The 15,245-nt window shown below is 41.4% G+C and overlaps 1 protein-coding gene across 11 annotated transcripts in view; it reads right to left on the reverse strand.

Moving 5' to 3' along the window:
* Nucleotides 1-15,245, reverse strand: part of LOC102989160 (activating molecule in BECN1-regulated autophagy protein 1) — a 164,135-nt gene that overhangs the window by 9,106 nt on the left and 139,784 nt on the right. For 10 of the 11 annotated variants that reach the window (XM_055091401.1, XM_055091395.1, XM_055091397.1 and 7 more), the window contains one exon: nucleotides 5,539-5,649. In XM_055091401.1, coding sequence (XP_054947376.1) covers nucleotides 5,539-5,649 — 111 coding nt within the window. Of the gene's footprint in view, nucleotides 1-5,538; nucleotides 5,650-15,245 lie in introns of those variants that run through there. The other variant, XM_055091405.1, reaches the window with a different exon arrangement.

Here is a 15,245-nt window from a genome sequence, read left to right on the forward strand (position 1 = left end):
GCCGCGGAGCGGCTGGGCCCGTGAGCCATGGCCGCTGAGCCTGCGCGTCCGGAGCCTGTGCTCCGCAACGGGAGAGGCCACAACAGTGAGAGGCCCGCGTACCGCAAAAAAAAAGAAAAATTCCTAAGACCATAAGAGAGACTTGGAGAAACTGAAAAATCATACCATGTTCTTACATAAGAAGATACCATAAAAATATTGAGTCTCCTTAAGTTACTTTATATGTTTAATGCTATCACATTAATTACACTAACAGGATTTTTTTCAGGGGGGTGAAGGGAAGAAGCGAGGTAGTTGTGGTACTGTTACATGAATAATCAGACAGATCCCTGGGACAGAAGAGACAGAAGAAATACATCCAAATACTCAACGGGAAATTAATAGGATGAAAGTGACACCCCAAATCAATGGGGACAAATAGATCATTTTATAAATTGGTTGTGACAAATGAGTAGCACGTGGGGGAAAAGTTGGATCATACTCTGCTTATTTAGGACTAGGTTAAACTTCTGATGAATCAAAGATTTAAAGGAAAAAACTAAAATATAAAAGTACTAACTGATCTTCTTGATGCTGCCACAAAATCTAGGAACCATAAAAGGAAAGTTGGATAATTCTGACTACTTAAAATAAGTTCTATGACAAAAATAACCTTTAGCAGAGTCAAAAGACAAATGACAACCAGGAAACTCCTATTATGAGTTAATTTTCTGATTTATAAAGAGCTCCTGTAGAACTGGTAAGGAAAAGACCAACAACACAATAAAAAAAAAATAGGTAAAGCACAGAGACAAGCCAAGAAAAGGCAACACATGTGGCTAAATGTATGCAGAGCCACACAACCTGGTTTATAATATGAGAAATACAAATTTAAAATACCTATATACTATTTTTTTTTTTTTTTTGGTCACACCAAGCAGCTTGCAGGATCCTAGTTTCCCGACCAGGGATTGAACCCTCGCCCCCAACAGTGGAAGTGCGGAGCCCTAACCACTGGACCTCCAGGGAAGTCCCACCTACATAGTATTTTTTACCATCAGATTTGTAAATACCCCAAAATATAATAGCACATTCTACAAGCAAGGGTTTAGGGAAACATGCATTCTCATGAACCACAAGTGAGCGTATATATAGGTATAATCTCTACACAGGGTGATTTAGCAGTATCTACCAAAATCACAAATCTACATATTCTTCCTCCCTACAATTCCACTTCTAGGAATTTATCCTATGATATACTTGCACATGTGCAAAATGACAAACTGTGGCATGGTTTGTATAGCAAAAGACTGGAAACAACTTAAAAGTTCCTCAGCAGAGGGGCTTCCCTGGTGTTCCAGGGGTTAAGACTCTGCACTCCCAACGCAGGTGGCCTGGGTTCAATCCCTGGTTAGGGAACTAGATCCCCCATGCTGCAACTAAAGATCCTGCATGCCACAATGAACATCCCGTGTGCCACAATTAAGACCCGGAGCAGACCAAAAAAAAAAAAATTCTCAGCAGAACACTGGTTAAAAAATGGACAGTGGGGGACTTTCCTGGTGGCAAAGTGGTTAAGAATCAGCCTGCCTGGTCCAGGAAGATCCCACATGCCGTGGAGAAACTAAGCCCGTGCGCCACAACTACTGAGCCTCCGCTCTAGAGCTCGCGAGCTACAACTACTGAACCTGTGTGCCACAACTACTGAAGCCCGCACGCCTAGAGCCTGTGCTATGCAACAAGAGAAGCCACTGCAACGAGAAGCCCGTGCACCACAACGAAGAGTAGTCTCCGTGCGCCACAACTAGAGAAAGCCCACGTGCAGCAACAAAGACCCAACACAGCCAAAAATAAATAAATATTTACATATATATATAAAAAAAGGACAGTGGGATACTAGGCAGCCATTAAAAAAGAACTGAGTAAATGCTTTATGTACTGATACGGAAAGATCACCAAGACATAAAGAAAGCAAGGTACAGAAAGAAAAGTATGTATAACATGCTACCATTTAGGTTAAGTAGAGGTGGGAAAATCATACATTTGCATGTACTTGTATATACATACAATATCTTTGAAGAGATATGCAAGACACTGCTAATTGTGGTTGCCTATGGCGTGGAGTGGTGGGTAGCTGGGAGCAGGGTTGGGAAACTTTTCACTGTATACCCTTTTATATTTTAAAAATCTTTGGTAAATGTATTTCAGATTATAATGAAAGAAACGAAGCAAATAAAATAACGAAACAAAGTACCTAGGGAAAATTATGGCAAACATCTGGGCCAGAAATCTATAAACAAGCAAACAGTATTTAATAAGGGAAAAGGTAGATTGCATTTGATTTCTAGTAAAGAATAGATTATTGAACATGCAGCTTAAAAGCACTTAGGAAAAAATGATTGCTACTGAGGTTTCACTAAGATCAAGACATGAAAAATTGACCTCATTTTCATGGTCTGATAAGGATACCAAGATTGGCATACTGGGAAATGCCACAGACAGGGGCTATCTTGATTATTTTAAGGTATCTGACCAACTCTTACAATACCCTATAGACAAGATAGAAAAATATGGGCTTCACATGCGAACAACCAAGCCTAGGTGCAAATTCATGAACCCAAACTGACATAGAGCAAGCCCACAGGAACACACCACAACGCTTGGTGCAAAGTCCTGACTGACGCACTAGTTTTGCTAGCAATCCAAAGTAAGACAGAGGGGGGACTTCCCTGGTAGCACAGTTGGTTAAGAGTCTACACTCCCGGGAATTCCCTGGTGGTGCAGTGGTTAAGAATCTGCCTGCCAATGCAGAGGACATGGGTTCGAGCCCTGGTCCAGGAAGATCCCACATGCCGTGGAGCAGCTAAGCCCGTGTGCCACAACTACTGAGCCTGCACTCTAGAGCCCGCGAGCCGCAACTACTGAGCCCGTACACCTAGAGCCCGTGCTTGGCAACAAGGGAAGCCACCACAATGAGAAGCCCACGCACCGCAACAAAGATTAGCCCCTGCTCACCGCAACTCGAGAAAGCCCTTGTGCGGCAACGAAGACCCAACGCAGCCAAAAATAAATAAATAAATAAACAAATACATTTATTTATTAAAAAAAAAAACAACTCTGCACCCCCAATGCAGAGGGCCTAGATTCGATCCCTGGTCAGGGAACTAGATCCCACATGCGTGCCGCAACTAAGAGTTCTCATGCCACAACTAAGGAGCCCGCCTGCTGCAACTAAGACCCGGCGCAACCAAATATGTAAATAAATAAATATTTTTTAAAAAACCAGAAAAACAAAGTAAGACAGAGGGACTTCCCTGGTGGTCCAGTGATTAAGAATCCACCTTCCAATGCAGGGGACTCGGGTTCGGGTTCGATCCCTGGTCGGGGAACTAAGACCTTACATGCCTCGGGGCAACTAAGCACTCCCACCACAACAAAAGAGCCCTCATGCTGCAACTAAGATCCTATGCAGCCAAAAAATAAAAAAGAATTAAAGTACTTAGTGGTAAAAAAAAAAAAAAAAAAGACAGAGAAAGTATGTTTATCAAATTAGAAGATGATGTAAGGTTGGGGAAAAAAGGGCTGAATCAAAGTTCAAAAAAATGTTGAGAGGCAGGGACCTAAGAAGAGCAATTGACACTATTAAGATAAAACTTAACAGAAACAAATACAAACCTTTGGTTTTTAAAACATTCAAACTGCGCAAGTAAGTATAGGATGGTAAAGTCTTGGTTTATTAACAGTTATCAAGTATTTTTTAAATAAATAAATACATTTATTTATTATTTATTTATGTTTGGCTTCATTGGGTCCTCGTTGCTGTGCACGGGCTTTCTCTAGTTGCAGTGAGCAGGGGCTACTTTTCATTCTGGTGAGTGGGCTTCTCATTGCGGTGGCCTCCCTTGTTGCAGAGCATGGGCTCTAGGCACGTAAGCTTCATTAGTTGCAGCACACAGGCTCAGTAGTTGTGGCTCGTAGGCTCAAGAGTGCAGGCTCAGTAGTTGTAGCGCATGAAGTTGCTTCACGGCATGTGGGATCTTCCTGGACCAGGGATCGAACCCGTGTCTCCTGCATCGGCAGGCGGATTCTTAACCACTGCGCAACCAGGGAAGTCCCATCAAAGAATTTTAAGTGACTGCAAACTCAATAGTGGCTTCAGAAAAAGCTGTTGAAATCTTAGGCTGAACTAACACCATCCAAACCACCATTGTACTCTGTTTTGGACAGCTCTCATCTGGAGTGTTCTACGTTGTTCTGCCACCTCAAAGCTTAAAGGGGAAATGAGCAGAACTGTCAAGGATGTGAAAACCAGATTGTAAAAGGAATCTCAGGAATTTTGGCCCAAAAAGAATGACTTAAAGGGAAATGGCAGTTTATCTTCAAAGAGCTGGAGAACAGTCACTTAGAAGAGACATCATTAAACTTATTCTATGGAGATTCAGAGGCAGAACTAGGACCAATGGGAGGAAGTGACAGCAAGGGAAATGGTGGCTGGGTATAAGAAAAAACATCTGAACAGGAATTTAGCAGTGATGGACTAGGGCCAACTCATCAGACAGTGTGACCTATCTGAAGTGTTCAAGCAGAGGCTGAACCACTACTTCTCAGGGATGTGTGACAGTCCGTCATCAGACAGAAAGTGGAATGAGATGTCTAAAATGCTGTTACTGGGCTTCCCGGGTGGCGCGGCGGTTGAGAATCCGCCTGCCAATGCAGGGGACATGGGTTCAGGCCCTGGTTCGGGAAGATCCCACACGCCACGGAGCAACCAAGCCCGTGCACCACAACTGCTGAGCCTGCGCTCTGGAGCACATGAGCCACAACTACTGAAGCCCGTGTGCCAAGACTGCTGAAGCCTGCGCGCCTGGAGCCTGTGCTCCGCGGCAGGGGAGGCCACCGCAGTGAGAAGCTCTCGCACTGCGGCGAGGAGCGGCCCCCACTCGCTTCAACTGGAGAGGGCCCGCACACAGCAACGGAAGACCCAACGCAGCCAATAAATAAATAAATTAGTTAATTTTTAAAAATGATGTGATTTCAATCGAACAACTGGGACATGGGACTGAGGACTCGTAGAAACTGGGAAAACGGACTGACAGACAGACATGTTTGTAAATCACACATCAATCAGGCCACTCCCTTTGTTCCATTCAGATCTAGATTAATAAATGAGTTTATCATCACTGTAGTCTTTCCTCAAGGGTCTGGTTCTCAGTTCCTACACTCCCTTCTTCTCTTCCTCTCAGTTCCACCCAAACTTCTAGGCTTGGGACAATGAACTACTAGTCGGTAAACTCCTGGGGCAGACATCTTCATTTTGGTGTCCACCTTAGCATTGTTCTGATCACTGTACCAAAGCACTGTTCACTGCTCAGGGTGGGTGCTCAATACACATTTGTTGAATTGCTTAACGAGAGTTGGAGAAGGACTGCAGAAATGGCACACGGCAGTCAGCTGCTCAACGAGGTGATGAAAAATCCAGTGCTATGTGGGTTTCTGAGCTCTGGCTCACCAGTAAGAGACAGACCTTCCACCAGTATCCCCAGTTCTACCTCGGCTTACCATTACTGATTTCTGGGAGGTCAAACTTAGTGAAGTCCCACCACTGGAGCCGGTAGGTAGTATTGGCAATGTTACTGGCCACGGCAGACTGTCCATCACCAATCACTGCCCCTGATGGGGGAGAAGACAAAGAGAGCACATTATAGTGTTTATCTATATGTTTCCATTGTAAACATGAGACAAAACTAGGATTAGTAGAAGAGGGAGAAAAGGAAGAATCACAACTAAGGCTGAAGAAAGCTGAAAAGTCCTATCTGTCAATATCTATCTCAAAGAGAAACCAGACATGTTTCTCAAGAACAATTCAACTTGTAAATATAGTATAATACAATATAATATTATATGGTATAGTATAGTATAATATAATATAAATCAGCCCCTCTTCCCATTATTACCTAACATTTACTGAGTGCCAACAATGTGGCACGTACTGTATATATATCCTATCTGGTAGGCTCACAATCTAAAGAGACAAATGGGTGTTCATAAAACTGCTGGGAAAGAAACATGAAAAATGGTAGGACACCATTAACACAGAAAAGCATTCAGTCCCTGGATGTCTCTGTGGTAAGCAGCACCCTTTGGGAGAAAGCATCTCCTTTGTATATGACCTTCCTCCTAATAAAACATCTCAAAAGGAGGCTTCCCCCAGGGAAGAGGCAGCCAGCATTCAGCTGATCCGAGAGAGAGAGACAGCAAAGAACAAACGAGGTAATATTTGTTAATCTCTTCTGGACCTCTGGCATGTAGCACAATAGAAATTTATGAGCCTAGCTTTTCCGCCTCAGAATATTTTTATTAAGGCAGTATTTTATAACCCCTGCCCTGCCCCACCCCAGGAGAACTTCCTTTAATCCAGATTCACTTGTAACATCTCACAGTTTAACTTTCCCTGAGACATACACTTCTGTATGACATTTTTTTCCTTGGTAACCAATTAAATAAAAAAGGGATTTTTTTAAAACAGGGTGACACTTTAATTTGCAGTTGTATTTCATTTTACATGAACATGTCATCTCTTCCTCCTCCTCCTTCCGAGGTGCATTTCATACACACCCACCCTTCTGATCAGACAGAGCCAAACCCTCTTGGGAGAATAGAACATTCTTATGTGCTACACAACCTAAATGGTATTCTCTGTTGCAAATCAACTCTGACTTTGAGAAACTGAACTTGTTAGAGCTGACTAGCCTTCGAACAATGGACAGTTCTATACCCAGATTCTTCAGTATCACCATTTTCCTCCTTTGTATGTCACTGCAAGAGGGTCATGTCTTTTTTTTTTTTTTTTTCCCTCCTTTTAGAACGCTGCATTTATTGCTCTGCTACTCCTGGTGTTTCCCTGTTCTTTCCTAAGATGGTCAAGAAGTTGTTCAGGGAGAAAATGTCCTCCATATAAGCTATGAAATATGAGAAAAGTAGTCTTCTCACTCTTCCCCAGTTGCTTCAGGCCACTGCATGAGAAGACTCTTTTTTAACATTAGTTTATTGATAGAGTCCTTGTCCCTGTTTCAATTTGTTAAGAAAGGTACAAACAATTCATTCCCAAGATGATGATACTTCTAGATTAACATATCGTCAATATGGGCAGGACTGCCCCCAAGGGGGTGAAAACTGTTCATGGTGGGGGAAAAATCTTAGATAGTACAATCTCCAGTCCCTGCCAAAGTAATGCAGTATATGAACAGATACACAGCATTATCTGTGATATTAAAATTTCATGGGAGGGGGGTGATTAGGGAAAAAAAAGTCTAAAAAGGCTCCTTAGGAGGGTAATGATAAAATAAAGGTTGAGAAATACTGTTTTAGATAAACGAATACCATCCAAACAATACATTCTTTATAATCTTGCAGATTCAAAGACATTGTTCAAAATGGTCATGATCTCTCTGACGGCCTAAGAAAGACAGCATTTGAGGGTTCTGTCAATGAGCCCACTGACCTCTAATCCCTATTGAGGGGGCTTCCCTGGCTGCACAGTGGTTAAGAATCCGCCTGCCATTGCAGGGGACACGGGTTCGAGCCCTGGCCTGGGAAGATCCCACACACCGCGGAGCAACTAAGCCCGTGCACCACAACTGCTGGGCCTGTGCTCTAGAGTCTGTGAGCCACAACTACTGAAGTCCACGCGCCTAGAGCCTGTGTTCCGCAGCAAGAGAAACAATCACATTGAGAAGCCCGCGCACCGCAACGAAGAGTAGCCCCTGCTCACTGCAACTAAGAAACCCTGCACCCAGCCACGAAGACCCAAAGCAAGCAGCCAAAAATAAATCAAAAAAAAAAAAAAAAAAAAAGAACAGATGGATAATGTAACCAAAGAGATGGAAATTCTAAGAAAGGCTCACAAAGAAATGCGATAGGTCAGAAACATTGCAAGAGAAATGAAGAATAGAGAAAGCCTGTGCACAGCAATGAAGACCCAACGCAGCCAAAAAAAAAAAAAAAAAAAAAATCCCTATTGAGGGCCCTGTGGCATATCACTTAAATGAGGTAAATATATGCCTTTGCTTAAATTTTACAGAAAATTCTGTAACAATGATATCTGACTTGGGAAATTTTGCTGAACCTCTGGGTCATGAGGAGGGTAAGCTACCTATAGGACTTTCTTTTTGTAAATAAATAAATTTATTTATCCATCTATCCATCCATCTATCTATCTATCTATCTATCTATCTATCTATTTATTGCTGTGTTGGGTCCTGGTTGCTGCGCGAGGGCTTTCTCTAGTTGCGGTGAGCAGGGGCTACTCTTCGTTGCAGTGTGCGGGCTTCTCATTGTGGTGGCTTCTCTTGTTGCAGAGGATGGGCTCTAGGCGCGCGGACTTCAGTAGTTGCAGCACGTGGGCTCAGTAGTTGTGGTTCGCGGGCTCAAGAGCACAGGCTCAGCAGTTGTGGCACACAGGCTTAGTTGCTCCGTGACACGTGGGATCTTCCTGGACCAGGGATCGAACCCATGTCCCCTGTATTGGCTGGCGGATTCTTAACTACTGTGCCACCAGGGAAGTTCCCCTATAGGACTTCCTTAATAGGAACTTTCTTGATTTTTCTAGGCCTCCTTGATAGTGAAAATAACTTTTTAAATTCCAAGGTCCACTACTCAGGAAAGAATTATTCAGTTTTATTTGGACCCAGGCTCAATTCCACTGAGTTCATGAACTGTTCCTCTGGCTTGCTTATCTATATCTAGATGGTTGATATCAACCTCTGACCACCAGTCTCTCTGAAATGATTTTAGTTCCTTATAATTTCCTCCAACTTTTAATAGAAAAGCATATAACCCAAAATGGAAGAAGGCAAGTTGATTTTCTTAGTATATGATGAAAGAAATGCTAGTTCCTAAGACAGGATAGGAAAAAAAATTGAAGAAACAAACCCCGTATTGTAGGAGCTTAAAATCTGGGGGAGAGGACGAGAGCTACAAACAGGAAAACAGTTAAGGAAAATACCAGATGCTTTAAGAGCACTGTGGATATATCTGCAACTGGAACATAAATGACTGAGACTCCAACTCACAGCTCCAGAAGCATCCTGTATATCCATGCCTCAGGAAACGTCTTCTGGAAAACAGCTGTGCAATAAAATAACCATGTATGGTTGTGCTGTGTGGAAGAGACCAGGGAGGTATTCTCTGCCAGTGGTGCCAGAGTGTTGAGGAGGAATGGGGCCTGGCAGCAGGGATGGTTGATTTTCAGTGCTGCGTAAACATAGATTAGGGAGAGCTAAAGATGCCAGCAACAGATTAGAGTATTGTCACCAGGTTCTCTTCTGTAAGAGCTGCAGGCCAACTGAGCCTGTCTCTCAAGAAACATCAGGAAGAAAAAGTATCACCCTATTAAAAAAAAAACCCAACCATTTAACAGGCCTCTGGCTACTAAGCTCAAGGTATAGGAAATGTGCCAGAATGAATTAATGGACTGAGCCACAAAGTATTTACATAGGAGGCACTTAGCCTTGGAAACCAAATCCTGACAGAATGCTGAGGGATTTCTGAGGGATCAAGGTTTTCTCAGTAATAACAGAATGGAACAAGCTAGACTCAGGGTTTCTCAGCCTCCACTATTGATATTTTGGGTCAGATAATTCTTTGTTTAGGGGGTGGGGTGGGTCTTGTGCATTGCTGATGTTTAGCCGTACCCCTGGCCTCTTCCCACTAGATGCCAGTAGTCACCCAGTTGTGACCACCAAAAATGTATCCAGACATTGGCAAATGTTCCCTGGGGATCAAAATCATTCCTGGTTGGGAAACTCCAAGTTAGATAAATACAGCCTACATTTTAACTCCAAGATAGGTGCTCTTAGGAAGCACTACTACTGGAATGCTCGCTGCTAAAGGCACCAAAACTGTTAGCGAGAAACCAATAAAAGGCACAGCATTATACAAATATTCCTTTAGCAAACTTCCGGTTTTCCATTTCTGCCATGGATTAGAGTTTGGCTTGAACTGGGATCTCATGTGTCTGTTTTTAACACTGTTTCTGAGAATACGGGCTTCAGAATCAGATGGACCCAATTTTGACTCTTCCTGCTAGTACCTATATTAGTATCACTCTGTGTAAATCAATCTCTCTGAACCTCAGTTTCCTTATCTGTAAAAAGATAATAAAAATCCTTTCAACTTATAGGGCTATTTGGAAAACTTACTGAAATAATAAATGTAAAGTGATGGCAAATAGTGTCTAATAAATGACCACCATTAAAATTATTTAATCATTTACTCCAATCTCTGTATGCTTTTCCTCTATAGGTATAGCTCTGGAATCAACAGCTCATAGACAGAGGTTCTTTTGTAAGAGACTGGCCCAAATAATGTGCCAGGACCAAGGAAGAGAAGCACTTCATTTCAGAATTAAGAGCAAATGCGTAGGACCCAGACTCCTTAGTAATGGTCTCTTTGAAAAACAGCTTAGGCCAAGACAGACCACATTCTGGTCCACAAAACACACTGTAACAAATTTAAAAGAACTGAAATCATACAAAGTATGCTGTCAGAACACAAGGAAATTAAACTAGAAATCAGTAACAGAAAGATAACTGGAAAATCCCTAAATACTTGGAGATTAAGCAACACACTTTAAGTAACACATGGCTCAAAGAAGACATCGCAAGAGAAATTTTAATTTTTTTTTTTTTTTTTGCGGTACGCGGGCCTCTCACTGTTGTGGCCTCTCCCTTTGCGGAGCACAGGCTCCGGACGCGCAGGCTCAGTGGCCATGGCTCACGGGCCTAGCCGCTATGCAGCATGTGGGATCTTCCCGGACCGGGGCACGAACCCATGTCCCCTGCAACGGCAGGCGGACCCTCAACCACTGCGCCACCAGGGAAGCCCTAAAATATTTTTAACTAAATGAAAATACAACTAATTAAAATTTGTGGGATGTAGCGAAAACAGCACTTAGAGGGAATGTTACTGCTTTGAATGCACATACTAGAAAAGAAGAAAGATCTAAAATCAATAATTTAAACTTCCACTTTAGGAAACAAGAAAAAGAAGAGCAAATTAAATCCAAAGTAAGCAGAAGAAAAGAAATAATCAAAATTAGAGCAGAAATCAGTGAGACTGAAAACAGGAGAAAACAATAGAGAAAAAAAATCAATGAAACCAAAAGCTGGTTCTTTGAAAAGACCAATAAAATCAATAAACCTTTAGCCAGGCTAACAAAGAAAAAAAGAGGGAAGATACAAATTATTAATACCAGAAATGAAAGACAAGCTATCACTACTGATCCCATGGACACTAAAAGGATAGTAAAGGACTATTATGAACAACTCAAGGCCCACAAGTCTGATAAGCTAGGTGAAATGGACCAATTCCTCAAAAAGACACAGACTACCAAAATTGACACAAGAAGAAACAGATGATCTGAATTTCAATAAATACGTATACAGTGCTACATGATCTGCAGTTGGTTGAATCCAAGGGTGTGGAACAGCAGATATGGAGGGCTGACTGTAAAGTTATACATGGATTTTTCAACTGTGCGGGGGTCAGAGTCCCTTTCCCCCTACATTGTTCAAGGGTTAACTGTATATGCTTTCCCCCCCTAAGACTGGGAACAAGCAAGGATGTCTCCTCTCACCGCTCCTCTTCAACACTGTACTGGAAACCTACTTAATGCAATAAGACAAGAAAAGTAAGTAAGGGGGGGCTTCCCTGGTGGCGCAGTGATTGAGAGTCCGCCTGCCGATGCAGGGGGGCGGACCCTCAACCACTGCGCCACCAGGGAAGCCCTAAAATATTTTTAACTAAATGAAAATACAACTAATTAAAATTTGTGGGATGTAGCGAAAACAGCACTTAGAGGGAATGTTACTGCTTTGAATGCACATACTAGAAAAGAAGAAAGATCTAAAATCAATAATTTAAACTTCCACTTTAGGAAACAAGAAAAAGAAGAGCAAATTAAATCCAAAGTAAGCAGAAGAAAAGAAATAATCAAAATTAGAGCAGAAATCAGTGAGACTGAAAACAGGAGAAAACAATAGAGAAAAAAAATCAATGAAACCAAAAGCTGGTTCTTTGAAAAGACCAATAAAATCAATAAACCTTTAGCCAGGCTAACAAAGAAAAAAAGAGGGAAGATACAAATTATTAATACCAGAAATGAAAGACAAGCTATCACTACTGATCCCATGGACACTAAAAGGATAGTAAAGGACTATTATGAACAACTCAAGGCCCACAAGTCTGATAAGCTAGGTGAAATGGACCAATTCCTCAAAAAGACACAGACTACCAAAATTGACACAAGAAGAAACAGATGATCTGAATTTCAATAAATACGTATACAGTACTACATGATCTGCAGTTGGTTGAATCCAAGGGTGTGGAACAGCAGATATGGAGGGCTGACTGTAAAGTTATACATGGATTTTTCAACTGTGCGGGGGTCAGAGTCCCTTTCCCCCTACATTGTTCAAGGGTTAACTGTATATGCTTTCCCCCCCTAAGACTGGGAACAAGCAAGGATGTCTCCTCTCACCGCTCCTCTTCAACACTGTACTGGAAACCTACTTAATGCAATAAGACAAGAAAAGTAAGTAAGGGGGGGCTTCCCTGGTGGCGCAGTGATTGAGAGTCCGCCTGCCGATGCAGGGGACACGGGTTAGTGCCCCGTTCCGGGAAGATCCCACATGCAGCGGAGCGGCTGGGCCCATGAGCCATGGCCGCTGAGCCTGCGCGTCCGGAGCCTGTGCTCCGCAACCGGAGAGGCCACAACAGTGAGAGGCCCGCGTGCTGCCAAAAAAAAAAAAAAAAAAGTAAGTAAGGGGTATATAGATTGGAGAAGAAGAAATAAAACTTTCTTTGTTCACAGATTACATAACTGTTTATGTAGAAATTCCCAAAGACTAAAACAACAAACAAGCAAAAAACAAAACCTCCTGGAACTATTAAGTGATTAAATTAAGTTGCAAGATAGAAGTCAACTGCTTTCCTATATGCCAGCAATGAAAAATGAATAAATGGAATTGGAATTTGAAGTTAAAAATACAAGATCATTTATATTAGCACCAAAAAAATGAAAACCTTAAGTATAAATCTAACAAAACATGTACAAGATCTATCTGATGAAACAAATCACAAAAGATCTGAAAAAATATTGGAGAGCTATTCCATGTTCATGGATAGGAATATTTAGCACTGTTAAGATGTCAATTCTTCCCAACTGGATCTATAGATTCAATGCAATCCCAGTCAAAATCCTAGAACATTACTTTGTGAATATCAAAAAACTGATTCTAAAGTTTATCTGGAAAGGCAAAAGATCCAGAATAGCCAACACAATATGCAAAGAAAGAACAAATTTGGAGGACACTATCTGACGTCAAGACTTACTACAAAGCTACAGTCATCAAGATAGTGTGGCACTGGTGAAAGAATATGTCTATTCTAGATCTATGTCTAGACCTGTTCTTGATCTATGTCTAGACCAACGGAAGAGAAAAAAGAGATCAGAAATAAACCCACACAAATATAGTAAACTGATCTTTGACAAAGGAGCAAAAGCAATTCAATAGAGAATTGAATCTCTTCAAAAACAGTACTGAAACAACTGGATATCCATATACAAAACTATAAAATAAACCTAGACACAAACCTTACACTTTTCAAAAAATTAACTCAAATTGGATAGACCTAGACGTAAAACACAAAACTCTAATTCCTAGGAGATAATATAAGAGATAATCTAGGTGACCTTGGGCTTGGCAAAGACTTTTAAGATACAACACCAAAAGTACAATCCATGAAAAGAAAAAATTGACAAATTTTACTTCATTAAAATTAAAAACTTTTGTTCTGTGAAAGACACTGTTAAAGAGAATGAAGAGACAACAGACTGGGAGAAAAATCTTTGCAGAACACTTAACTGATAAAGGACTGGTATCCAAAATATACAAAGAACTCTTAAAACTCAACAATAACAAAAAACCCAATTAAAAAATGGGCAAAGGATCTAAACAGACACCTCACCAAAGAAGATATACAGATGGCACATAAGCATATGAAAAGATGCTCAACATCATTCCTCATCAGGGAACTGCAAATTAAAACAACAAAGAGAAACCACTACACGCTTGTCAGAATGGCTGAAATCCAAAACACTGATAACACCAAATGTGGAACAGGATGTGAAACAACAGGAACTCCCATTCCTTGCTGGTGGGAATGCAAAATGGTACAGCCACTTTGGAAGACAGTTTGGCAGTTTCTTGCAAAACTAAACATACTCTTACCATATGATCCAGCAATCATGCTCCTTGGTATTTACACAAATGAGATGAAAGCGTTATGTCCACACAAAACCTACACAGAGATGTTTATAGCAACTTTATTTGTAACTGCCAAACCTTAAAAGCAACCAAGATGTCCTTTAATAGGAGAATGAATAAGTAAACTGTGGTACATCCATACAATGGAATATTATTCAGTTCTAAAAAGAAATGAGCTATCAAGCCATGAAAAAACATGGAAGAAATTTAAGTGTACATTATTAAGTGAAAGAACCAAAAAGCTATATATTGTATGATTCTAAACTATATGTCATTCTGGAAAAGCCAAAACTGTGGACACAGTAAAGATCAGTGGTTGCCAGGAGTTTGGGGGGAGAGAGGAATGTACAAGTGGAGCACAAGGAGACTTTTTTTGTTGCAGTGAAACTATTTTGTACGGTACTATAATGGTGGATCATGTCACCATATTTTTGGCAAAACCCACAGAACTTACAACACTAACAGTGAATCCTAATGTAAACTATGGACTTTGGGTGATAATGATGTTTCAAGGTTGGTTCATGGATTATAACAAATGTATCACTCTGGAGCAGGATGTTGATGGTGGGGGAGGCTATGGGTGTGTGGGGAGGAAGGAAGGTATATGGGAACTGTCTGTACTTTCAACTTAATTTTTCTGTACACCTAAGACTGCTCTAAAAAAAAGTCTATTAATTAAAAAAAAGAGAGAGAGAGAGAGAGAGAGCCCAAGACTCTCATTCATGTTCTAGGAAACGGTGGAAAGAGCAGCTGTCCATAAGCATACTGTTAGTCATAGCAGTTCACTTTCTATCTCACAACCACAGAGCTCTTCTTCTGGAGCCTCAGAGCAAAAGAGTAAATGAAGATTACTCTGACGAGAGACAAAATGAAAGGGAAAAGAAACTTGAATCCAGTGATCCTGGCCAACCATCAGAAAACAACCATGGAGGGCTTCCC

The sequence above is a fragment of the Physeter macrocephalus genome, chromosome 16 (assembly GCF_002837175.3).
Source record: "Physeter macrocephalus isolate SW-GA chromosome 16, ASM283717v5, whole genome shotgun sequence".
In the NCBI taxonomy this organism is placed as follows: domain Eukaryota; kingdom Metazoa; phylum Chordata; class Mammalia; order Artiodactyla; family Physeteridae; genus Physeter; species Physeter macrocephalus.